Genomic DNA, 26,729 nt, shown 5'->3' on the forward strand with positions numbered 1-26,729 from the left:
GTTCTTGCCTTATCTAACCAGTAGATGGAGCTACCAAGATGAAAAATAAATTTTGGCCTGGTTCTTTTCTGACCCAGGTGCTCCTGAAAATTTGAAAACATTTCGCTCTTTTTTCTTTTTCTGTGTTTCAATATGGATAGTTTGTCATTAAGCCCACTTTTAAGTCAAAATCTTTCAATATTGGCAGTTTCATATGGCTCAACATAATAGATTAACCTAATGAAAAAAGTTCAAGTTTGCTTATACACTACTTAACATATATATATTTCAAACTTTTCCAATTTATTTCCATTGACACAGTGTGAAAGTATCCTTTTTCTTTCATTCTTTCCAACTTGATATCATCAATAATTTTTACAAACGTGAAGAGGAGGTTGTGGGAACTCCTATTTCATAGCTGCTCAGTCAGAAGCACAGGTGAAGTGGAGGCAGTCTTGTGGGACCAAGCCCTGGCCATGTGGGTCTACCCTTTGAGTAGTTAGAATCCGAATTGCTTATTGCGGCGGTAGGGGGCGGAATTCATACATCTGGTATCAGAAGTGTCATGAGTAGGGGAAATCATTTTTTTCTTTTAGTATGTATGAAGGAAAAAGCACCCTTAAACTCACTTACCTTAGGGAAGAAGGAGAGTGCCACAAATCTGATGCTGGAAATGGCCTTTCCCCACATGAGTTTTCTGAACTGAATGAACTGCCATCTGTTTGAGCTAGGATAACATATTCCTAACCAAAACAGGGAGAATAATGATGTGATCCCAGGAAGTCCTTGCACTGCTAGACCTCTAATCATCTATTTCATTTGGTTTCATAGTTCATAGCTCTTGAAACTGTAGAGACAGAACTGAAGGCTGGGCCGTGTTTGGGGCAGTGATGTCTCTATGGTCGAACTAAGGCTTGGATCTAGAAGTGAGATCTAGTGGATTGAGTGTAAAGGGGAAGAATGTGGTTGTAACTAAGAACCACCTCAATCCTCCCTGAGTTAGCATTTGTCATCCTCTTACTTCAATTGCTCCTAAGAATTTTTTACAGATGTAAATTCTCCTAATGCCTCTTGTGAGCATCATGACATACATTGATCATTAAATATTAGAGACTACTCTCTGTCTTAGTTAAAATGATTGTTCTTTTTTTTACATGAATTCAAACTTACATCCTCAAATTTTGGAAATTATAGATGCTTACTAGAAAAAAAGTATTTCATCCTTCCAGGTTATGGATCTCTTTCGTTCCTCTTCTGTTAACAATACTTCTTCCCCCGTATTTTCCTGGTCAATGAAACACGTTCACTCATTTTCAAAGCAGCAGCTGTTTTGCTAGAAAGCAGGAATTGTAAGGGATGAAGAAGACACTGTTATAATCTACTGATGAGAATGTAGAGGAAATCAAACTGCCTGGTTTTGAATTCTGATTCCACTTTTTATAACCTTGGTCAAGTTACCAAATTCCTCTCTGGCTAGTTTTGTTTATAAAATGGAGAGAACAGTGTGTCTACTCATAGTTTACAGTGAGGATTAAATGAGAAAATACATATTGAGCATGTTTTCCAGGCATATAATAAGCACTGTACAGTTACATGAAATGACGATGATAACAGACAACCTAACAATCTTTCCAAAGTTGGGGTGGGGAGGTGGAATGTACTGCACCTATGCAAATAACAGGTTGACTATTTAAAGATAAGATTATTCATTGCAATGCTGGTCATAACAGTAAAACATTAGAAATAACCTTCATGAAGAGACGTTAGTGAAATAAAGTATGGTACAGCTACACAATAGAAAACTTTGGAGACAAAATAGTATAATAGTTTGGAATACAGACTTTGAGAGTAAATTGGAGTGAGCTGAGGCTTCTCCCATCTCTCCCAGAACATGAGTTATTCTTAGACCTTTCTTTCTTGCTTTTCCTTCTATCAGTCAGCTATAGATCCATAATAATTTCAAAATCTCAGTGGCATAAAACAGTAAGCATTTATTTCTCACTAGAAGTTTGCAGGGCAGATGGAGCAGCTCTACTTCAGGGCTAGGATAGCTCCGCCTCACAACAGAGCTAGTTAGCCAGAATACGTTCTTATCATGACAATCACAGAAGTATAAGAGGATGAGAAACAATATGTGAAGCTTCCTAAGGCCTAGGTTCAGAATGAACACAAGTCTGTTTCCATCCACATCTCATTGGTCACTGAAAATCACATGGATGAGCCAAAGCCAAGGATCAGAGAAATACCCCCAGCCTCTCATGAAGCTGTAGAGATGGGGTAGATTCGAGGAGCGATAAGAAATTGGAGCCAGTAATTTAATCTACAACGTTATTTGTCATCATTTTAAATTGTCTGTCAGTAAGATTACTACCCAAGTCTCTCTTTGTACTCGTTGAATTCATCCTTGTTTCTGTTTAGTTTACTTTCTCTCATAACAGAATATCTAAAAATTTCTTTGTATCTTTGCAACTCTGACTCAGGAACCAGCTCACTTTGGTGGCATAAGGGCTTCCCATCTGGACTCTGAAACTCCCTCTGAGGGATATTTCCACCCATATATATGAGTTATTTTTCTTCTCTATTGTACTCACATTAAACATTGAACTTCCTTGGATTCAGCCAAGATAAATATCCCAAATTCATATTGGCTTTTAGGGGATGGCTTTTTTAAAAACCAAAATAGGATATTAATCCTGCATGTTTTTTCCAGAGGTACAGAGGCTGGTTTGCACAGATGAGTAACTCTTCACATGCCTCATTGACAATGATATAGATAATCTGGATTCAAATGATCAGGTTTTGAAGGCATTAGCCAGTCTCTGAACCATTTTTTAAAAATGGAGATTTGCCATAGTCTAGCCCCAAGAAACAGAATTGGTGGAGGGAGAACACAATCAGAAGAGAATGTCAAAACTTTACCCCTTCCCTTGGATTCTGTAAATTCCATAAACCCAAAATCCAGAGTGTCAAACAGGAAGATGAGCCTAGAAGTATGAAAATGAGATCATGCTTCAAGAATTAAGGATGCGTTTCCCAGAAAAGGAGCGTGATGAAAAGCAGTTTCCTTCCTCTTTTCTAATCTTGACTCCAGAACCCCAAACAGAAACTCTTCAATGTCTTGTGCGTTACAGATTTCACTGTTCCTGTCAGATTGGAGATGTGGCTCATGATAGCTCTGATCCTTGGGGGTAAGTTGGGATTAGAAGGGGGTATCTAGAAGGCTCTGGCTGTGGGAACTCAGGACTTTTTGTCTTCCTTTGGTATCCTAGGCTAGAACTCATGAGTATGGAGACAACTGTTTCTGGGCTTCCATGGTTTACTCGTGTCTATTGTATCAAAAAACTGGGGAGGGAAACTCTGAGGTAACAATAAGCCTGGAAGCAGAGTCTCAAAATAAAGCCCTACCAATAACCATCTGTAGGCTGTTCATTATCACCAGTACCCCATTTGGGAAAAGAGGGTAAAGAGAAACTCAAGAGACCTAAATTGGTCCCTTGGAGTCCACGTTAATCCTGTCTCCTCAGTTCTCCCTTCTTTGTCATCTCCCACTGACCAACTGATGTCTCTGTTCTTTGTCTCTTACAGCTCCAGTTGCTGAGCAAGTGGGTGAGTAACTTAACTTCCTTTTCTGTCACAGAATGGGTCCCCTTATTCTAAAGAAGAGAGTAGAAGGAGAGGACAGAAAGGAGAAAGATTGGTAAATGATGTAAAAGTCCCTATATTCAGAGTATGATTGTGACCAAATCCTGGTTTTTAAGGTTTCTCTGTAAAATCTTCTAAATGCACCCTGATCTCTTGGTTAAATGTCTAAAAAATGTTTATATAATAACAAGAAAGGACCAAACTTGCAAAAGCATAGATGTAGCTCTGCTTGCTTTCCAATAACCCCCACACCATTCCCCTTTAGACAAAAACTATTTGTTCTTCTCAGAGAGAACCAAACAGGTACTGAAGGTTTCAAAGTATAGAGTTTGAACCTAGATTTCCAACATAGATGCTAATTAAAGTCTGAGGTTAGCCTTCAGAGACAGAACAGTACAGAAGATAGGAGAATCAGCTCCAGTCAGTTTGCCCTAGTTTAAAACTATGCTTCGTACTTACCAACAAGACCTAAATTCGTCAATTACTTCTCAGGAACCCCAAATCTCCAATAGCGAGATGCAGCTTTAATAACATGAATAGAACTCTCTGCTGCAGAATCTGGATACTCTTAATGGTTAGCTTTTATAGTTTTCTACTTGCCTATTTTTCAATCTGAGTATTGATACTGGATGTTTTTTTTTTTTTCATTGTGCTAGCCACATCTTGCCAGTTGCTCAGATTTCCCTTTCATTCCACTTGATCTTCTTCTTTTCTTTTAATCCCCAAGCAGACCCCACAAAGGCAGTGATCACCTTGAAGCCTCCATGGGTCAGTGTATTCCAAGAAGAAAATGTAACCTTATTGTGTGAGGGGCCCCACCTGCCTGGGGACACCGCTACACAGTGGTTTCTCAACGGCACAGCCATCAAGACCCTGGCCCCCAGATACAGTATTAATGGTGCTACATTCGATGACAGTGGTGAATACAAGTGCCAGACAGGCCTCTCAATGCCAAGTGACCCAGTACAGCTAGAAGTCCACAGTGGTAAGTATGGCATGGTACAGGAGGGCTAGAAATCACAAGATCTTCATTGGTGTTTTCTCCTTCCTGGATGGCATGTATGTGTGTGTACCAATTCATCTGAGTATGCATCTCAGCTCTATGTGTCTACCAGGTAAAAGTCAAGATACTCAAAACATAACATTAGGGTTCTTAAATTGTACCCCAACAATACCTCAACTAGGGCAGCTCTTAGGGTCTAAGTTTTAATCTAGATACCCTACTAAGACTTTATTTTTCAAAATTATCTTGTTCTGTTGAAAAAAGTTATGCCTGCACACATAGTAAATAGTACTCAGGGAAATGAACAATCACATTTCCTTCCCACCCAAACCCCAAGTCCTGCAGTCATCTTCCACAAAAACAAAACTGTTAATATATATAAACTCCCAAGTCTTGCAGTTACCTTCCACAAAAATGAAACTGTTAGTATATATACATTTGTTTTTAAAAGTGATTGATTAGAATACTCCATATACTATCTTCCACCTTACTTTTATCACTTAAAATACTTTGGCTGTCTGTTTATATCAATAGAAATCTACTTCCAACTTTTATAATTAACTTAACCATTATATTAGTGAACTTCTACTGTGTTTCCATTCTTTTGCTTTTACAATCAGTGCCTGCAGTAAACATCTTTATACACATAGTCTGGGGCACACTTTACAGTATATGGGTAATATAATATTCTGGACATGAAATTACTGTGAGACTTTGAGAATTAAAAACTTTGGTGAATAGAAGCAGAGAAAACAATCTCCATACACTTAAATCTGTAAGAGGTTCCTATTTATCAAGAAATGGAGACTGTAGTATTTTTTAGGGCAAAATGTTTCATTATTCAGGAAATAATTATTCAATTGGGTGATTCAGTTATTCAAAAGCAATGTTAAAACTTCTTTGTAATTATTAATCAAAAGTTAACTCATACTGGAGGCAGAATTAGATTTATGTAGACAAGGGTGCTTTTGGAGGAAATGTGCTTCAGCCAAGGAAATGTTGAGAATGTCAGAGCAAATGCTAGGTGTTCCTTATGTGTCTCTTAAGACTCAGTTCCTATGCGAGAGAGGTAAGGGAAGCTGACAGAACTGTTTTAACATGAGATTTTGTATAATTCAAGCAGAAGCAGCAACATTTTGTAGTTCAAATAACAAAAGATGAGCTAGGGCTGGGAAGGGGCCATTTTCTTTGCTTCTGCACAGACTCTTGAACTTCAAGCACTGATGACTTACTGACAAAAATATCTTTTACATTATTTGTTACTGTGTACTATATATCTTTTACATTATATTTTGGGCTTCCCTGATAGCTCAGTTGGTAAAGAATCTGCCCGCAATGCAGGAGACCTGGGTTCCATCCCTGGGTTGGGAAGATCCCCTGTAGAAGGCAAAGGCTACCCACTCCAGTACTCTAGCCTGGAGAATTCCATGGACTGTAGAGTCCATGGGGTCACAAAGAGTCAGACACAACTGAGTGACTTTACATATATTATATACATTATATTTTAATGTAAAACTTTTATTGAAGTATATCATGCGTGCTTGCAAGCTAAGTCGCTTCAGTCATGTCCAACTCTTTGTGACCCTATTGATCATAGCCAGAACATTTCTAGAATCACTTGTCACTACCCTCAACACTGACTTCTAATACTGCGTATGTGCTCAGTTGCTCAGTCCAACATTTTTATACATGTCTTTTACTGTTGTTTTAGTTGCTAAGTTGTGTCTGATTCATGTGATTCTTCGTATATTCTGGATATATTAGGTAGCATTTTGGTAAAAATTTGTGTCAAATCTGGTATCAGTTCCTTGATGTGTGTTGAAAATTGCTTTGTGGCCTACTATGTGCTCATTCTTTAATCACTGTTGCATGTGTCTTTGCACAGGATGTGAATTTTCTTTTTTTTAAGGTACATCATTCTATAAATCCTGAAATCAAGTCTATTAATTGTATCATTCAAATATTTGTATCTTTATTAGTAGTTTTGACAGTTTCTGATGGAAGCATGTTAAAATTTCCCACTGTGTGTGTGGATGCAGAAAGCAAAGGTGTCTTTGTGTTTGGGCAGTGCAGTCTTCGAGCACCTTTTGGCTGGGAATAAAAATACGGGAAGAAAGAATGTTCATTCTATTTAGAAACTCTATGGCAGCATCCTGGACTGTAAAAACCATACACCATATATCATGGAATATCTGCCTTCCATTCTTAGATATGTTCTGGAGGGAGGAAATGCACTATTAACTCTTTTCCTCTTTCATCCTTTAAGAACCTCATCCTCATTTAGCCAAGCCAACTGCCCCAAGGGAGATAAAATAAAGTAGGCCTTTTGGGGTATGTATGGAAATGAACATCAAAAGGGAGGGCCCAGTTGATTTGGAGTTTATTTTGACCAGCTATGTCACTGATCTGCACATATGTGAGTATTCCTATCAATTTAGAAGCATATATATATATATATACACATACACATACATACACACATGTACATATACTTGTTATTCTGTGTGTTTGTCTTAGTATGTGTGATACCATTAACCAATTAGTCAGGAGTTAGAATGTATTAGTTTTTTATTGCTGTGTAACAAACTGCCATAACTTTAGCAGCCTAAAACAACATACATTTATTATCTTTCCATGGGTCAGGAGTCTTGGCACAGCTTGGTTGGTGCTCTGCTGAGGCTGCAGTCAGGGTGCTGACTGGGCTATGTTCCTCGCGGCAGCTCTTCTGAACTCCCATGATCATTGGCAGGATTCAGTTTCTTGCGGTTGTAGAATGAGGTTCCCGCCATTTTACTGGCTGTCAGCTGGAGGCCAGTCTCATTTCCTGAAGACCCCCTTCTTTGTGGCCCTCACACAGGCCCTCTCACAACATGTCAGCTCACTTCTTCAAGGTTGGCAGGAGTTTCCTGCAGCCCAGTCAGCTAAGACAACCTCATATAATGTAACATCATCATAGGAGTGGCATTTCAGAAACTTTGCCCTATTCTGTTGACTGGAAATAAGTCATAGGTTCCAGCCACATGCAGGAGTGTGACTCACTGGGGGCATTTTAAAATGCTGCCTACCACACAGAGTAAGCTGATTTGTCCCAACCAACTTCTGAGACCTGGAAAGAAAAAGTAAGAAGGGGCTGCTGGTAAAGATTACTTTTCTTCCTAGCAAAGCTAAAGATATTCGAGGAATAGAAGACAGACCTTAAATTCAACAGAGTTCTAAAGTTGGAAGGTTACAAAGTGAAAAAAGATAAACCCACAGGGTCCAGCTTTGGCTTTTTGTACCTCTGCCACCATATATACACATTTTGTGCCCGTATTTTCCAGATTGGCTACTACTCCAGGTCTCTAGCAGAGTCTTCTTAGAAGGGGACCCTCTGGTCTTGAGGTGTCATGCATGGAAGAATATGGAGGTGTACAAAATGCTTTTCTACAAAGATGGCACTTCCTTTTGGTTTTCTAATCGGGATTCTGAATTCACCATTCTGAAAACCAACTTGAGTCACAACGGCATCTATCACTGCTCGGGTGAGAGAAGGCGTCGCTACACATCAGCAGGAGTATCCATCACTATAAAAGGTACTATATCTAAATAGTCATAGAGCTATTAGTTATAAGAACCAGAAGAACCATCATAAATTGTCACTTCAATTTGCAAGTGAAGAAACTGAACTCCAGAGAGGTAAACTGCCTTATGAAGGCCACACAATGGTCAGTGGCTAGGTTGGGAGCAGAACTGAGGTCTTCTGGGTCCCTCTGTCCATTGCTCTTTCCAGTATACCACAGTGCCCCATCACTAATTCCAGGAGCTAACATCAAGGCCATGCCATAGTGAGAATCCACTTCACCCATTTTATTTTAGTTGCAAGGAATAGAGACGCACTCAAGGTAGGTAGGAAGATTATTAGGAAATAATTCAATGAAACTTCATAAAAATTCCATAGTGAGGAAGACATTAGGATGTGGTTATACTTTCCATCTATCTCCCAGGGACCACGTGGCCTCTCTGGTTCCACTTCCCTTTGAACATCTGCTAATTAAGTGGTTCCCTCTGTCTTAGTTTGCATGTGGCTCTTGATATAACTCTTTCATGGCCTTTATCTTAGTAGTCATAACCACTAGCAACTTCTGTGTGTCTGAAAAATAGTTCATTCCTATGGGAAAAAAATTATTGTCCCAGATTATCTCTTTCTGTCTTTTTGACTGCATCGCACAACTTGAGAGATCTCACTTCCCTGACCGGGATCAAACCCTGCCCCCACTGCAGTGGAAGCACTGAGTCTGAACCACTGGATCTCCAGGGATTCCCCTCCAGATTATCTTTTGAGTCAGAAACACAAGTAATTAGTCACTGAATGGGCTGGGGGCTGGGGTGTCAGTGTCCACTCCCGGTTAAACATTACCAGAGGGTCCTATAATAAATGACACGGCTATTCAGTGAAGCATGAACTACGTAGAGGTACTCTCCTCAGAAAAATATGGTCAAGCTGGTAACTGCAAGTATGTCTATGAGGAAATCCTAAGAATACCTCTCTGCTGGAAGTGGGGAAACTCTGTCTTATAGATGTATTCTCTAGGGGCAGGTTTCCCAAAAGGGGTGGGAGTATATCTTCTGTTAACAAACAAACAAAAGAACCTCGACACTGATGCAGGCCACCCTATCCCTATCAACTTTTTCTTCAGAGCTATTTCCAGCCCCAGTGCTGAGAACATCCTTCTCATCCCCTCACCAAGAGGGGAATCTGGTCAACCTGAGCTGTGAAACAAAGTTGCCCTCAGAGAAGCCTGGTCTGCAGCTTTACTTCTCCTTCTATGTGGGAAACAAGACCCTAATGAGCAGGACCACATCCTCTGAATACCAGACATTCATTGCTAAAACAGAAGACCCTGGGCTATACTGGTGTGAAGCTGCCACAGAAGATGGAAATCTTATCAAGCGCAGCCCCGAGCTGGAGCTTCCAGTGCTTGGTGAGCGGGAACGAGGGGAACTGCCTGATACACAAGGAGACATACCCTTCCCTCCTCTGGGACTGAGATCTCAGGACACTTTTTTCACAGCCCACCCAGGAAAAAACCATGAACAGGCTTTGCACTCTTGATTCAAAACTTCACTGTTCTCCTCATAAACTTCCTTAAATTTCCTTTCCTTTCTCTTTCTTCTCTTTCCTTCCTCCATTTATTTCCTCCCTTCTTTTCCTTTCTCTGTATTCTCTCCTGCCTTCTCTCTCTCCCTCCTTTCTTCCCTCCCTCTTTCACCAATCATCTAATAAAAAATATATTTAATTCTTCCTATCTATTTTATAGTATGGGGATATAAAGACACTGGGGTACAGTTTTTTACTTCAGAGAGCTCACATGGTAGATTGGTGAGACGGGGGTTTTGTGGATTGCACATGAATACCTGCCTGCCCAACTGTGGTTGAGGTAGAGGGAATATGAGCTCCAGAACAAAGACTCTTTAGGGGAAAATGTTTATCTTCATATTAAATTCTAATCTTTAAATGGCACAGATAGCAGTTGTTGCTGAAACTAGGAAGTAAGTGCGCTGGCAAGGCCCTGGCAGCTAGGCTCTTTCAAGGAGCAGCCCCCTGTCCAAAACCACAGAGCCCAGCTCGAGCTACCACCAGCTCCTTCCTGCCCCCCAAAGCCCCAGCGTCTCCCTCAGGCACAGACATAGCAAGTCTCAGCCAACCTTCTCTTCCAAACATAACTCAGCCAGATCCCTCTGGTTTCTTAATAGCATTTATCCTCTGTTGTTTTCTGTTACAGGCCTCCAGTCAACAACCCCTATCTGGTTTCATTTTCTTTTCTATCTGGCAGTGGGGATAATGTTTTTGGTGGACAGTGCTTTATGTATTGTAATACATAAGGAACTACAAAGAAAGAAAATGTGGAATTTAGAAATCTATTTGGACTCTCTGGACTCTGGTCATGGGAAGAAGGTACCTCCTACCTTCAAAAACATAGACAATTAAAACAAAGTGGAAACGTCAGAAACAAGAACAACTGCGAGAAAGGACACACGAGGAGAAGCCTTGAGAGGGTGGACTGCGGCAGTCATGCCGTGGGTGCCCGCAGGTCCAGAGGCCCCTTCCCCTCTTCTCTGTGTAAGCACGGGGCACAAACACCCAAACGCTGACACACATGAGAACTGCGACTCCCATGGCACCTAACTCTTCAATACAGCAAATAAATGAGGTTGACTTCAGTGGAAATAAAGTGGAAAACTTGGTAACAAGGATGATTTGAAGTGAGACTTACTCTAAAGAAAAAGTTTTTTGAAAGTTGGAAGTCAAGTCTAACCTGATTATCCTATTAAAATAATAAATTATTGTTATCAAATTATTATTTACGAACAAGAATTTGTTTACAGAGACAGGGTGGAAAAGTAAGTATGTATGTATGTAAGAGATTAAGATAAAGAAAGAGAGGGGAAGGATATGAGGGAGACAAGAGGAAACAGTATAAACAAAAAAGGAAGAACTATATCCTACAAATGAATCTGGGTGACTAAGAATGAGAGAGTTCATACTTCTTGGGGTCTGGGTGGTCCCTTGATGACTTTTCTGTATTGCATATACCTCAACGAGATACAAGGAAGTAACTCACGATGAAAAATGGGTGTATCACTTTTGCCCTTTCCTTTGAGGTTTTCTCATAACCTTTCTGTGATCAGAGACTTGGCGACTTGAAGCAGATGGAAGAGCACCATAGCCCCCCTGCTTCCTTAGTCTGTGGACAATGAGAATGTCCTTCTCCCCTTCATGTTAAGAAAAAAGGTACAGTAATTGTCATCTCAACAGAAATACTTAAACTCCAACAGTTGTATTAAAAGAAATGGTCATAGATCATCATAGGAGCCTTATTGATTACCCATATTTGGTCTTATGGACTGTGGAAACAGAAATTAGAATGCAGGGAATTAGTTCCATAGGAAAGAGGGCCAAAGACCCTGTCTGGAGAGACTGTCTGTAGAAGACTCTAGCCTGAGGAATTGGGAATTGAAGCAGGAAGTGACAGTCACACTCAAGAGGAGACAGTTACATTCTACCCTCACTAGGTGGATGGAATTTCAGGAATAGGGCTCCCTGGGGACGGAAAATTGGAGGCAGACATGGATACAGACCTGGCGGAAACTGTAATGAAGCCAATCATGGTTAACATATCCGGAAGTACTTCCTTTTTCCCCATGCTTTTCTTTTGTGCTTCCTATCCAGAGTTCCCCATGCTTGTATCTTTGCCACAGTATTTTCTCACATATACTTTAGTATACTTAAAAAATGGATCTGATTCAGTTAGTTTCTTGACTGAACAATCTGTACCTCCATGTACCCTCATTTCTAGTGTATAGCTGGAAACAGGCTCTTGGGATCCCCAAATGGAGGCACACCTGCCTGGTCCGCAAGCCTTGGTGCTGGGTCTGGTCGAGGTCTGATGCCACCTCCCTCTTTCTCCAGGTGGGTGTACAGCCCTATAGTTTCTCTACAGGGGTTGAGTGCCATCTCCCTAGCACTTGCCCTGTCTCTCTAAGGGCTCACTCCTCTTTATTTTTATTCCATCCAATGTGGAAACACACAGAAATCACTGGCTCCTACTGGAGAGAGAGGCCCAAAGGACCCAGATCCCTTCTTTGTTCACCATCCTCCACCCTTGCTTAAAGCCTTAGTATGGGGGGACGAGGCAACCATGGGAAGGAAAGTGAAAGATTCTCTAGGTCTGCTCTAGAGACAAATCAACAGGCACCCACAGGGAAACTTGACCTCATGGTCTCATATTTTGAATCACTAAATCCAATTTGTTTCAGACATAAAGAGAAATGCACTCATCAACTTGAATCTTCACACCAGTTTTCAGTTTGCAGGGAGAGGCACAGCTGAAAAAAGTCACGAGATGGTTGCTGACTCCAGTCTCTGGAGCATGCCTGATCACTGGAAAGAAGCCATTCTGCTTCCTGTGGTTTGTGCGCCACCATGCCCCTCTGTCTCATGCCCCTCTGTACACGCGAGACGTTTCCCGCAGGCAGTTCTCCAAAATGCCTCTGATTCTTAAAGGCTCCTCTGCTGTGGGAATTAGCATGCAGGAACACCCAGAAGTGCTTTTGTAAAAGCTGTCATTAGCTTTTACTTACTGGAGGATATAGGAAGTATGTTTTATCAATTTCCTTCAGAAAGTGTATTGAAAACTAAGTTTAGGCTCCAGATTATGTGCAACAAATTCATTGGCCACCATCTTGTCAACTAATAATAACTTAATGCATGGATACATATTCAAGATTTATAATCAGATGTATCTTGGTAAACAAACCTAAGTGGTCTTTTACCACCTATAAGAAGAAAAATTCTAGTAATTTTACTTAAATCTTTCAGAACTTAATATCATCAGGACAAATCAAAGTTTTACAGGTTTTTAACCCAATGCTTTTTTCAGAATAGCTAAGACTACTTATTGAATATTTAGTATCACATTATCTATTTGTAATAATTTTTTTTTGTTTTTGAATATATACTCAAATCCAAAATGTACAAAAATCTCTTCCCATCTCAGACTCCAAGCCCTTTGTCTTAGTCTGTTTGTGCTATTATAAAAGAATACCATAGGCTGGGTCGCGTGTAGACAGCAGAATTTATTTTTCATAGATCAGGAGGCTGGGAAATCCAAGATCAAGGTGCTTACAGATGGATGGTCGACACTGAAATCAGATTGATTATATTCTTTGCAGCCAAAGATGGAGAAGCTCTACACAGTCAACAAAAACAAGACCGGGAGCTGACTGTGGCTTGGATCATGAATTCCTTACTGCTAAATTTAGACTGAAATTGAAGAAAGTGGAGAAAACCAATAGACCACTCAGTATGACATAAATCAAATCCCTTACGATTATACAGTGGAAGTGAGAAATAGATTAAAGGGACTAGACGTGATAGACTGCGTGATGAACTATGGATGGAGGTTCATAACACTGAACAAGGAGACAAGAATCAAGACCACCCCCAAGAAAAAGAAATGCAAAAAAGCAAAATGGCTGTCTGAGGAGGCCTTACAAATAGCTGTGAAAAGACAAAAAGTGAAAGGCACAGGAGAAAAGATATACCCATTTGAATGCAGAGTTCCAAAGAATAGCAAGGAGAGATAAGAAAGCCTTCCTCAGTGATCAATGCAAAGAAGTAGAGGAAAACAATAGAATGGGAAAGACTAGAGATTTCTTCAAGAAAATTAGAGATACCAAAGGAACATTTCATGCAAGGATGGGCTCAATAAAGGACAGAAATGGTAGGGACCTAACAGAAACTGTGGTGTTGAAGAAGACTCTTGAGAGTCCCTTGGACTGCAAGGAGATCCAACCAGTCCATTCTGAAGGAGATCAGCCCTGGGTGCTCTTTGGAAGGAATGATGCCAAAGCTGAAACTCCAGTACTTTGGCCACCTCATGCAAAGAGTTGACTCACTGGAAAAGACTGATGCTGGGAGGGATTGGGGGCAGGAGGAAAAGGGGACGACAGAGGATAAGATGGCTGGATGGCATCACCGACTCCATGGACGTAAGTTTGAGTGAACTCAGGGAATTGGTGATGGACAGGGAGGCCTGGCATGCTGCGATTCATGGGGTCGCAGAGTTGGACACGACTAAGTAACTGAACTGAACTGAACAGAAGCAGAAGATATTAAGAAGAGGTGGCAAGAATACAGATCTGTACAAAAAAGATCTTCACGACCCAGATAATCACTATGGTGTGATCACTCACCTAGAGCCAGACATCCTGGAATGTGAAGTCAAGTAGGCCTTAGAAAGCATCACTACGAACAAAGCTAGTGGAGGTGATGGAATTCCAGTTGAGCTATCTCAAATCCTGAAAGATGATGCTGTGAAAGTGCTGCACTCAATATGCCAGCAAATTTGGAAAATTCAGCAGTGGCCACAGGACTGGAAAACGTCAGTTTTCATTCCAATTCCAAAGAAAGGCAATGCCAAAGAATGCTCAAACTACAGCACAACTGTACTCATCTCACACGCTAGTAAAGTAATGCTTAAAATTCTCCAAGCCAGGCTTCAGCAGTATGTGAACTGTGAACTTTCAGATGTTCAAACTGATTTTAGAAAAGGCAAATGAACCAGAGATCAAATTGCCAACATCTGCTGGATCATCGAAAAAGCAAGAGAGTTCCAGAAAAACATCTATTTCTGCTTTATTGACTATGCCAAAGCCTTTCACTGTGTGGATCACAATAAACTGTGGAAAATTCTGAAAGATATGAAAATACCAGACCACCTGACCTGCCTCTTGAGAAACCTGTACGCAGGTCAGGAAGCAACAGTCAGAACTGGACATGGAACAACAGACTGGTTCCAAATAGGAAAAGGAATACGTCAAGGCTATATAGTGTCACCCTGCTTATTTAACTTATAGGCAGAGTACATCATGAGAAACGCTGGGCTGGAGGAAGCACAAGCTGGAATCAAGATTTCCGGGAGAAATATTAATAACCTCAGATATGCAGATGCCACCACCCTTATGGCAGAAAGTGAAGAAGAACTAAAGAGCCTCTGATGAAGGTGAAAGAGGAGAGTGAAAAACTTGGCTTAAAGCTCGACATTCAGAAAACTAAGATCATGGCATCCGATCCCATCACTTCATGGCAGATGGGGAAACAGAGGCAGACCTTTTTTGGGGGGCTCCAAAATCACTGCAGATGGTGACGGCAACCATGAAATTAAAAGGTGCTTACTCCTTGGAAGAAAAGTTATGACCAACCTAGATAGCATATTCAAAAGCAGAGACATTACTTTGCCAACAAAGGTCCATCTAGTCAAGGCTATGGTTTATCAAGTAGTCATGTATGGATGTAAGAGTTGGACTATAAAGAAAGCTGAGCACCGATGAATTGATACTTTTGAACTGTGGTGTTGGAGAAGACTCTTGAGAGTCCCCTGGACAGCAAGGAGATCCAACCAGTCCATCCTAAAGGAGATCAGTCCTGGGTGTTCACTGGAAGGACTACTGTTGAAGCTGAAACTCCAATACTTTGGCCACCTGATGTGAAGAGCTGACTCATTTCAAAAGACCCTGATGCTGGGAAAGATTGAGGGCAGGAGGAGAAGGGGACGACAGAGGATGAGATGGTTGGATGGCATCATCAACTGGATGGACATGGGTTTGCGTGGACTCTGGGAGTTGGTGATGGACAGGGAGGCCTGGCATGCTGTGGTTCATGGGGTCGAAAAGAGTCAGACACGACTGAATGACTGAACTGAACTGAACTGAAGAGCCCAAATCCTGATCTATAGATGACTATCTTCTTTCTGTGTCCTCATATGCAGAGGGGTGAGGGAGCTGTCTGGGGTCTCTTTCCTAAGGGCACTAATAACCACCCATGAGGACTCCACCATCATGACCCAATCACCCCTCACCCCTGGCCTAATACCATCGGCCTAACACCCCTAATACCACCCATGGCCTAATACCATGGCCTAACACCCCTCACCTCCTAATACCATGCATCATGTTGGGAATTAGATTTCAACATATGAATTTGGGAAGAAACATGAACACTCAGTCCATAGCACCTTCTAATGTCCTTTCCAAAGATAATTTCTATTGGTTGTTTTCTGTCATCTCAGAGATTTTCATGCTTTCATAGGCAAATGAAAGAAGGCATCCTTTCCTCTATCTCCCTTTGTAAGCAAATGTTGGCATAATATACACCTTTGCACCTGGCCTTTTTCAAATAACTTATTAGGAGCAGCACTTGCTCCAGAGCTCCTTGGAGGGTTCATCAAAGCCAACACTGCAATCTGATTTCCTCTTCTGCCCAATCTTATGTCCTCATTCTTCCTTTCATAAGGGTTCATCCCTAATAATCATCTTGTTGGTGGCTCAGATGGTAAAGCATCTGTCTACAATGCGGGAGACCCAGGTTTGATCCCTGGGTTGGGAAGATCCCCTGGAGAAGGAAATGGCACCCCACTCCAGTACTATTCCCTGGAAAATCCCATGGAAGGAGGAAGCCTGGTAGGCTACAGTCCATGGGGTTGCAAAGAGTTGGACACAACTGAGCAACTTCACTTTACTTTACCCCAAACACTGTCTCAGCCTCTGCTTCCAGAAAGTCCAACCTGAGCAGTTTGTAAGTCACTACAACAATTGTAAAGCCTCTGGAGTCTCATAAGATATTCAAATAACATGTTTAGGGACACACTTCTTGTAACAGAGAACAAAATATTAAAAATAATTGCACAAGACCTCCATTTTGGATAGGAGAATAAGCTTGATATTCCTGTGAATGTTCTTGGTTTAACACCTTCTCAAATGGAATTTTTTGAGCTGTCCTATGAAGCAAAAATGTCTCTCCCTCTAGCTGTAAGCAAGAGAATATTTTCATTTTTTTTTCTGATTATACTTTTATGAGTTACACAGGCTTGCATTTTAAAGTCAGGGTTTAGAATTTCACTAGTTAATATTAGATGCAAAATGCAAGCCTGGGGACTTCCCTGGTGGAGCAGTGGATAAGAATCCTCCTGCCAATGGAGGGGACATGGGTTCGATCCCTGGTCATGGATTCTACATGCTGCGGAGCAACTAAACCCCAGTGCCACGATTATTGAGCTTATGCTCTAGAGCCCAGGAGCCGCAACTAATGAGCTAACGGGCTGCAACAACTGAAACCCGTGCACCTAAAGCCTGTGCCCTGCAACAAGAAAAGCCACCACAATGAGAAGCTTTCGCACCGTATGGAAGAGTAGCCCCTACTCACCACAATTAGAGAAAGCCCTTGCAAAGCAACGAAGACCCAGTGCAGCCAAAAATAAATTAATTAAAAAGAAATGTAAGCCTACTAATTTTATTTGCAGAATCAACAAATGGCTCAATATGATTTTATTTAATACTGGTAAAACAAGCACTGTACAGCATTTCATTCTACAGTCACCACCACTCCCTATCGTCACACACATGGATTGCTTCACTCACCAGCATAGGTGTCCTCGAAGGCTGTACGAACTCACAGGGATATATAAAGATGTCCTAACAGGTACCTTGGCAATGATAGTTTAAGAGACTCATCCCTTGACGGAAAATTGATGGAAATCATCAATTTCTATATGCACCCTTTCATTACATTTGTGCAGCCTAAGAACATGCCTGCTGTAAATGCTGAAGCTGGTTCATCCTTTTAAAGCTCTTCTTTCCCACTCATCCTTCTCCTAGTTTACAAAAGAAAAGCGGGTGAAAGATGGGTAGCTCTCACCCATCCCAAATCATGATACACTACCCCAGGGATTTAAAAAAAAATCTCCAAGTGTACCAAAGAGACAAAAGAACTATTATACAAACCAGAGATAATTTTCATCTTTCTCTGTCTTATACTTATGGCAGTTAGGTGCCAAGTCAGATATTCAAAAACCACTGTTAGCCCATGTTGAGATGTTTTGAATCCTAGTATACTGTAGAGAGGTAGGGCAGATTTCACAACAATTGTTATTTGAAGATCTTGCTTCCTTGCATTATTATTAAAAAAAAAAAAAAGCTTGGCTTGCGGCAAAAATCCTCTGAGAGCAAGGCAAAGAAAGCGCAAGTAAGAAATATTTGATAATAACCTTGTGCATGCTCAGTCACTCAGTTGTGTCTGACTCTGTGACCCCATGGACTGTAATCCACTAGGCTCCTCTGTCCACAGAGTTTTCCAGGCAAGAATACTGGAGTGGGTTGCCATTTCCTACCCTAGGGGATCTTCCCAAACTCGGAGATGAAACCCAAATCTCTCGCATCTCCTGCACTGGCAGATGAATTCTTTACTACCTGATAACAACAGCAAATTATCTCATCTAGGACAACAAACATGCACAGCCTATACCTAATCTATTCATCTATGAATTAGGCTGCATTCGAATCTGTAACACGTTGTTTGGGGGTTTAAACAACTCCCAAATCCCAGCACCTTACACCAATAAAGTTTTGTTGTTCATATTTACTCTAGGGTCAACTGAGAGGGAGGGAGAAGGCCAGTTGTTTGTGCCAGAATGAAAAAGAGTTCTGGAACATCTCAAACCAGGGATTAAACACTCTAGCCCAGAAGTCACAACCAACACTTCAACTTCCAATGCTTGGGTCAGAACTTTGCATTACACCCAACCACAAAGAGGATGTGAAATCCTAAAGTAAGCAAAAACAAGGAGCTGGAAATACTGTGACAACAGCATAAATGCAATCACAGAGTATTCAAGCTACGCCAAAAGCATGCTGGGAAATACCAGCTAATTTCGAAAGAGCCATGTCTCCCTGCATCATCTCAGTAAAGGGAAGGGGTTGATCTTCATTCATCATGACTCAGTCTTGTTTCTTAGCTGAACAGGCGGCATGATTTTAAATACTTGAAGTCTTTCACTTCTAACAGATTCAACATTACATCTTCAAGTAAAACAAGTGTGTAGCATGTCCCCAGTCGTGTGCAATTCTGCAACCCCATGGACTGCAGCCCACCAGGCTCCTCTGTCCATGGGATTCTCCAGGCAAGAATTCTGGAGTGGGCTGCCCTGCACTTCTCCAGGGGACCTTCCCAACCAGGGATTGAACCCTGGTCTCCTGCATTGCAGGTGGATTCTTTACCACTGAGCCATTAGAGAAGTTGAAGGCAAACTGGTATTTTAAACCCTTCTCTGTTCCAGACTCATGTTTAGTACTGATGGGCCTCACTGTGCATCGGGCACATGGATATGAGATTTCAGTAACAATTTATGGTGACTGGGGCAGGACGTCTGTGCCCATGGCAGTTTGACCCTGGCCAGGGGCAGCCCCTTCCCAAGTACCCAGCAGCTGCTGGAGTTCATTTTGCTCTGGGGAAATGGAAGGGACTCTCCCTTACAGGCTGCAGCTGCCCCAAGGCACAAGGCTGTTTGGAGCAAAGAAACATCCAGAGCTATGGTCCACATTTGGTGTCGCCTGAAGTAAGTCACTCAAGTTTGCACAAGCTAGGAATTCTATCCACTCCATTTGGGCTATTTCCTTTGCAGAAAGTGAGCCATTTTGGGTCTGTTCTCTTTTGAGAGCTGGGCTACTCTGGAGACCTCTGGTAGTGGAAGTGGAATTTTAGACTCACTTTCTCTAATTATCTGTCTGTGTGACTGTAGCTTCTTTGTTGTTTGTGTTTCTGTATGTATCATTTTGGGGTGGGCCACTCTGGTTTGTCCTTCTGTGCGTGGGACCACGTTTGTTATTTGCATATTATATGTTTGTGATTCAAGATTTTCACTGGTTAGTTGAGATGTCTTTGAATAATGCAGCTAGCATGTGATGACACCAGGTTTCCTTCCCTATTGAGCTGGGTTTCGCCTGTGGTGGAACATTGGTTGGGATATTCCCTTTGCAATGGGTGGAAGTCTCATTTTTGTGGTGCTAGGGAACTGTGAATCTTAGAGACCATTTTGCACTGCATTTGTTTGTTTGGTATTTGATAACACCTGGCATTTGATAATAATCAGAGCTCTAGTTCATCTTATAGTGCCCCCCCCCCCCAGGGTTAAAAAAAAAGATTTTTTTTTACACTGCATGGCCACTATATTCTTTAGACTCTGGAGGAGGGGAAAATTTGGTCAAGATGAAACTTTTTCAATTTCAAAACTGGCCCTTTTTTGTATATGCAGTTGGAGAAAGCTGGCTTGATGAAATATTTTTTTCAGAATTCTGACACTGAGAAAATAAAAAATACTTCTAGCAGAAAGCATGAAGTTAACTAAGTAAAGTTAACTTATTCCTACTGTTATTTCTGGTTTTGTGTTTGTCGGGTGAATTGCCGTGACACATGTAGTCATGATCTCCTGTCTTTCAATTTGCATGTTGTTTGTTATTAATAAGAGGAATCTTGGTTTGAAAAAGTTGAGGAAGTTGTTGAACTTCACCCTTTTGTTTTTGTCCTGCAGGGATTACATTTTTGTTCTTTGTATGTGTTTGTGTTTCTTTTGTGTGTAAGTGTGCCGGCTACAGGAAACTCAAATTTGTTTCCTGAATACAGCTTATTCAGCTGCATTCTCCAGAACTGGACCATTTTTTTGGTTATAATACTTCTGAGTTAATTTGTAAATGATCTTTATTTAACTGACTCAAAAGTAAGCACTTACAAATAAAATACTTCCTAATATTTAGAAACTTGGCCAAAATGAATTTCAAATCATCATGATCTGGGAAAAATATTCAGTACTGAATTGATACCTGGTATTGAAGCTAGCTTAAGTATGTTGTTTTGCTAAATGTACCTAGATTTATTAGAGGTCAAATAAGACAGTAAAGAAACTGCCTGCAATGTGGAAGACTTGGGTTTGATCCCTGGGTTGGGAAGATCCCCTGGAGGAGGGCATGGAAACTCACCCTAGTATTCTTGCCTGGAGGGCTACAGTCCATAAGTTTCCAATCAGAAAATGCTGGTATGACAAACAGTTCACAATTACTTGCCTCTTGGTTTCACTAAAAATTAAGGTGTTTAAGAGTTGAGTATTCTGATCTAAATGTGTAATTAAAGCTACTAAGAATAAACAAAAAAATTATCAGTATATAATAGGAAAGTAGGATATATGTGCTGAGTAAAAACACATGAGTTTTATGCATGGTCAGGCTGAAATTAGATTAAACTTAGGTAAATGGATTTTGCTAATATATGTGGATAACGTGCAAAAAAAAATGGAGAAATACTATACTATCACTTTAAACTGAAAAAAAAAAAAAAACAGACTGTAAAATCTTTACATATTGTTAGGGACCAAACGACGGGCTCTAGGACCTGAGTCATGTTTACCAGAAAGAGACAGGATATGCGCTCATCCTGCCTGGCCAATCACGTAAGGCCAGCTACTCCTGTAACTGAGACAAAGAACTGCCTGTATATAAGCCGCCATACTCCTTTGTTCGGGGCTCTTGTCGGATTCCCTTGTGTGGGATGAGACTTGGGCCCTAGCGCGCTAGGAATAAACAAACTCCCTACTTGCTTTTGCATTACTGTGGTGGACTTGCTCTCTCCGTCGGTTCGGAGATACGGGCTCGGAGCATAACACATATAATACACAAACATAAGTATGCTACAATGTGCACAGAAAAATGACAAGAGGGAAATTCTCCACATCTTAATGCTGACTTTGAGTGGTAAATGATTTTGTTTTCTTCTTTCCCATTTTTTGCATTTATAATATTTATAATAGAAAAAAGACAAATATGGACTAGGAATCAATCTTGCAGTGACTAACAGCATGGTATGTTTAGAATTGCAAACTTGACATCAGATGCTGGTCTTTTTACTTTAGAAGGGCAGTCATTCCTAAGGATTAGATCAATTTCCTAAGGAGATCACCATCAGCTTCAGCACTGCACTTCAGTGGCTTCCTCCTGACATATCCACATGTTATCCTCAAGATTAAGGATTATCAAAGAAAAGGGGGTAATTGCAACAGAGCAGGATGAGCACAGCCCTTAGCAGGTAGTATTGCTGTGCCTCATTACTCTGCACCCTGTTACTAGGCAACAGGTCTTGTTCAGCCATTGCTCAGTGCCTCAAGCATGGGCCCTGCCCACAAGCAACCAGCTGTCCTGCCCAAGGGTAACTGTCAATGAGGGACGACTGGGGAAGTGATTCAGTCAAGGGTCCATGGTGTGGTGGTCATCAGGTAGAGAGTGAGGTAAGAGGCAGATGCAGGCCTTCTCCTGGAGGCCCTCCAGTTTACCCAGCCTTGGACCAGCAGATGAGCTGGAGAGCCCAGGGAGCAAGGCCCTCCATTAGCTGGGGCCCAGACTTTGAGAAGCAGTGAACCTCTCCCTGTCTCTGTGACTCACTAGCAGCAGTCGTCTGTATGCGTCACAGTCTGTGAGACCTGGTCTCCCCATTTGGATGGCCTGAGGAGACTGAGGGCCACTTGGCTTGGATGCCTGGCTCCCTCAGGGATGACAGCTGGGCAGGATATGGGAACCTGGCCCCGAAGGAGCTGCCAACTGAGATCTGCCTCCTCCTAGCCAGGACTGGGACCTTGGAGGGTAAAAGTTGTGCCTTGGGACTTTGCCCTTTCTCGTCAGGACAGAGAATAACATTCATCTGGTAGAGATTTTCAGGAACATCGTTACCTGACCATGACCTGACCTCGAGAACAAAGGATAGGACACCCAGAAGTCTGCAACAGCTACCATGCCCATCCCTCACCTTTTCCTTTTAAAGGGACGTGCTGACAGCTTTCAGTAACTTTGCGGTTCTTAGGACATGAGCCACTCATCTGCTTGTATGAATCTGTAATAAACCCTTCTCTGTTCCAGACTCATGTTTAGTATTGATGCGTCTCACTGTGCATGGGGCACATGGATGTGCGATTTCGATCACAGTACTAGATACTGTAAATCCATATTCATATTTTCACTCGGTTGCAAATCTGCAATCATTTGTTTCTAACTGGTGTTAGTAGATTCCACGGTAAAACTGCTACACTAACGGTCATTAAAACACTTTTTTTTAGCTCCACACTTACTTGCTAGAACCGGGCTACCCGAAGGTCAGACCAAAGCGGTAGCTCTGGGACTGACGAGGAGGAGTCTTCGTGCTCCGACGGTATCCCTCGGAAGACCGCTGGCGCCATCCTGTGATCTCCTGTGCACATTGCGACCTTAGCTCGCCAGAGACTGGGGCCGGGGCTCGAGGATCCGGCGGCGCAGAGGCTGGCAGGGTGCACGCTTTCTGCAACCTCTCCTCAAAATCTCATGACAAATATTTGCTTCCCCAGAGCCAGCAAGTGCAAAAAATCAGCTCTGGTCGGGTCGACGGACAGGGACTGCCTTGTCCTGCTGTTGGGCCCGGCGGCGGCGGCGGCGGCGGCGCCAACCCCGGGCCGCCTGTTGCGGTTACACTCTCGGCCGCCGTCTGGCGCGGTGGTTGCCAGGAGGCGCGGGGAACTCAGGAGTTTGCCGGGGGCCACGGCCTCGGCTGAAACCTGGTCCGGGGGTCACCGGAAGGGGAGGAGCGCTAGCCATCTGGGCGAGACCTAAAGAAAAAGGCGGCTGGAATCGGCGGCAGCAGCAGGGAGGGAGCAAGTGGAGAGGACGAGGCGGCTGTCCAGTAGAGCACTGATGACTTCCCTGCTGGCTCCTTCACCATCAAGAGCCAGGAAGGGACCCTCGGCCGGCAGAGTGTGCAGGCTGCTGTGCAGGGAGCCCCCAGGCTCTTCACAGCCTGCTCTGAAATACTTTTGGGAACTGTGGAGCTTCTCCCTCAGGGGTCCAAGGCCTGTCTATTCCGGAAGACATTTCCGGGCCTGAGAACAAGGCCCCAGAGGGGACTGAAGCAGCTAGCTGGGAGAGAGGAGAGAGGCTGGGGGTTTTGTTCCTTCGCTTTCAGTTTCAGCAGGGACAACACCTAGGACCAGTTGGATTTACCAAGGCTTCACCTGAGAAGCCCTTGGACTCTTATCTTATATTCCCCAGGGCTAGACCTAAGCACAGTTATGGAGCTGAACAGGCAACCAGGTGTGGAGAAGAGTTGTTTTTCACCTTCCAGCCTGTAGGGAGGGCCCTAAATTCATCTGGGGATCACGGGAACTTCTGCTAGAGTCCAGGCCCGCTTCAGAGCACACAGGTGGTTGCTAGTCTGAGTAGGAATCTATGTACCAAAATATACATAGCATTTTAATACTTCTGTATCTAATGTTGCTGATAGTTATGTACTTTTTCTTTCAAACTTAAATTTACTGAAGGAGTAACTTTAAATTTTCTTTCAAAGAACCAGATTATGGTTTTAATTAATTGTTTTGGGGGAGTGGGGAAATCTGTTCCATTGATTTCTATCCTGATTTATTTTTTCTTTCCTCGGGTTTTATTATTCCTTTATTAGCTTTTAATAGCTTTAATTCAGTTTTTAATAGTTCTTAATTTCTCATAAAGGCATTTTAAAGCTATGAATTTTCCTCTGACCTCATCATATAGGTTTTAAAATGTAATGTTCACTTTATTTCTAAGGAGTATATAATTATTTTGATATCTTCTTTAACCATGTGCTTTTCCCCAACAGTATAGATCAAGGATAGTATTTTTAGTTATTTCATTGCATTATGATTAGCAAATATATTTTGTATGGCTTCAGTTTTTTCAGCCCTTGTTGAGTTGTCATTTGTCATCTCACACTTGGTCAGTGTCTAATCAGTTTTGCATGTGAAGTTCAATATAATGTACTCTATGGGATAAAAATGGTGCAGGTATAGTACACTTATGATTGATCTTGTTAACTATGTTCTTCAAATCCTCTATATCTTCAAATAAGTTTTTGTTGATTTAGTCTTAATTCCTGAGAAAGATGTATCTATGCTAACATAATTAACACTTGCTTATTGACTTATTTTAAATCTTTGTGTATACACTCCTGAGGATATGCATGTGTGTGTACCTGTGTTAGATGCAAACAATTTTTTTTACATTATATAATTTAAAAGATTTGTTCTCCACCACCACCACCACACACACACAATTAGCAAATGGGTTTCATATCCAACTGGAAGTTTCTTCCTACAGTCACCTTTCAAGTGCAAACAGTTCTTATTGTTGTTCAGTTGCTAAGTCCTGTCTCTTTGTGAAGAGCCTAAGGTACTCCATCTTGTAAAAGAGCTCCATTTTGCAAAGGTACCGGGCAAACAGACTCAGACTTTGGATACTGCCTAAACTTGCCCGACTGTGCGTGAGCCAATCAGCCCTTAGGTTAAACCTCCTGACTTTAACTTCAAGAATTTGTGATTTACCTTGGAAGTAATGATTTACTTTTGTGATTTACCTTGGAAGCAATGAGTTACATTGTGATTACCTTGGAAGTAATGATTTACCGTGAAAGTAAAAAAACCAATTAGAAATCCACACACAACCCTATAGAAGAGGGTAACCAATCAGTAGTCCTTCAGCCTGAACACCCCCTTTGTTACCCTTTCACCTGAATATTCCCTATATAAGCAGTGTAACCCAAAACTCGGGGCTCCTCTCCTTAGCCGCTGCATCGGTAACGGTGGGAGCCCCAGCTCGAGCTTGGTAATAAAAACTCTCTTGCTTTTACATCGGATCCCGGCTCCCTGGTGGTCATTGAGAGATTTCGCGACTTGGGCATAACATTTGCAACCCCATGAACTGCAGCATGCCAGACTTCTCTATCCTTCACTATCTCCCAGAATTTGCTCAGACTCTTTTCCATTGAATCAGTGATGCCATCCAACCATTCCATCCTCTGTCGCCCCCTTCTCTTCCTGCCCCCAATCTTCCCAGCATCAGGGTCTTTTCCAATTAGTGAGCTCTTCACATCAGGTGGCCAAAGTATTGGAGCTTCACCTTTAGCATCAGTCCTTCCAGTGAATTTGATTTCCTTCAGGATTAACTGGTTTGATCACTGTTTAATGGATTTCCGCTTTTCTGAATATGAAATATTTAGTACATTGTAAGTCAACTTTTATACATATACATTTTGTATGTACAGGTGTATTTAAACTTACACTTTTCTAACTTCTAGAATAATAATCTATATCCTCCTCCTGAGTATAACATAAATATTAGTTAGCTTGTTTTATTTCTCTTCATTCTCATCCCCCCACCATGTCAATATCATCTGGAATTTGAAGTCCAGATTTTCTTTTTAATTTTTAGGATCTAGACCAAAAGAATCTATATTTGAAGTCACTAGTGGTTTTGAACTCTTGGTTTTTTTTTTTAATAGTAGACAAAATGTGGAGGAGACACCATAAATGTAAAAAACTGTGTAATCACAGAGTTATCTAAACAAAAACCTTAAAATCCAAACTTAAATCAGTAATCAAAACAGAGGGAGATTTCAATACAGACATGGTGGGTAAAATAAGTTAATGCTTCTTGTGTGACCCAGGATATCACAAACAGCATCACCTGTACCTCTAACCTCACAATTGATCCCACATGCAACTGTTTTCGACCCTGCACTGTAGTCCTCCGTGCTCTGTCCATGGGATTTTCCAGGCAAGAAGACTGGAGTGGGTTGCCCTTTCCTACTCCAGGGGATCTTCCTGATCCAGGGATTGAACCCCCTTCTGTGTCTCCTACATCGCAGGGACTGTTAGGGAAGTAGTCTTTTTCAGGCTTCAGAAACAAAGAAAGCAGA

At 41.8% G+C, this 26,729-nt stretch overlaps 2 protein-coding genes across 5 annotated transcripts in view; one reads left to right on the forward strand and one right to left on the reverse strand.

Annotated features, from left to right (window-relative positions):
- Nucleotides 1–10,855, forward strand: part of FCGR1A (Fc gamma receptor Ia) — a 34,690-nt gene extending 23,835 nt beyond the window's left edge. The window contains exons 1-6 of one of the 2 annotated variants that reach the window (XM_069603306.1): nt 3,087–3,167; nt 3,565–3,585; nt 4,352–4,606; nt 7,945–8,196; nt 9,301–9,585; nt 10,387–10,855. In XM_069603306.1, the coding sequence (XP_069459407.1) occupies nt 3,137–3,167; nt 3,565–3,585; nt 4,352–4,606; nt 7,945–8,196; nt 9,301–9,585; nt 10,387–10,592 (1,050 nt within the window). In that variant the 5' untranslated portion in view covers nt 3,087–3,136 and the 3' untranslated portion in view covers nt 10,593–10,855. Of the gene's footprint in view, nt 1–3,086; nt 3,189–3,564; nt 3,586–4,351; nt 4,607–7,944; nt 8,197–9,300; nt 9,586–10,386 lie in introns of those variants that run through there. The other variant, XM_069603298.1, reaches the window with a different exon arrangement.
- The window catches only part of LOC138447439 (myomegalin-like), a 66,223-nt gene extending 42,654 nt beyond the window's left edge, over nt 1–23,569 (reverse strand). Inside the window, exons 1-2 of one of the 3 annotated variants that reach the window (XM_069603319.1) lie at nt 23,104–23,527; nt 1,182–1,312 (exon numbers count right to left, since the gene is read on the reverse strand). In XM_069603319.1, the coding sequence (XP_069459420.1) occupies nt 1,182–1,200 (19 nt within the window). In that variant the 5' untranslated portion in view covers nt 1,201–1,312; nt 23,104–23,527. Of the gene's footprint in view, nt 1–1,181; nt 1,313–23,103 lie in introns of all 3 variants that reach the window. The other 2 variants (XM_069603339.1, XM_069603328.1) reach the window with 2 other exon arrangements.
- Between the last annotated feature and the right edge of the window lie 3,160 nt (nt 23,570–26,729).

The sequence above is a fragment of the Ovis canadensis genome, chromosome 1 (assembly GCF_042477335.2).
Source record: "Ovis canadensis isolate MfBH-ARS-UI-01 breed Bighorn chromosome 1, ARS-UI_OviCan_v2, whole genome shotgun sequence".
NCBI lineage: Eukaryota > Metazoa > Chordata > Mammalia > Artiodactyla > Bovidae > Ovis > Ovis canadensis.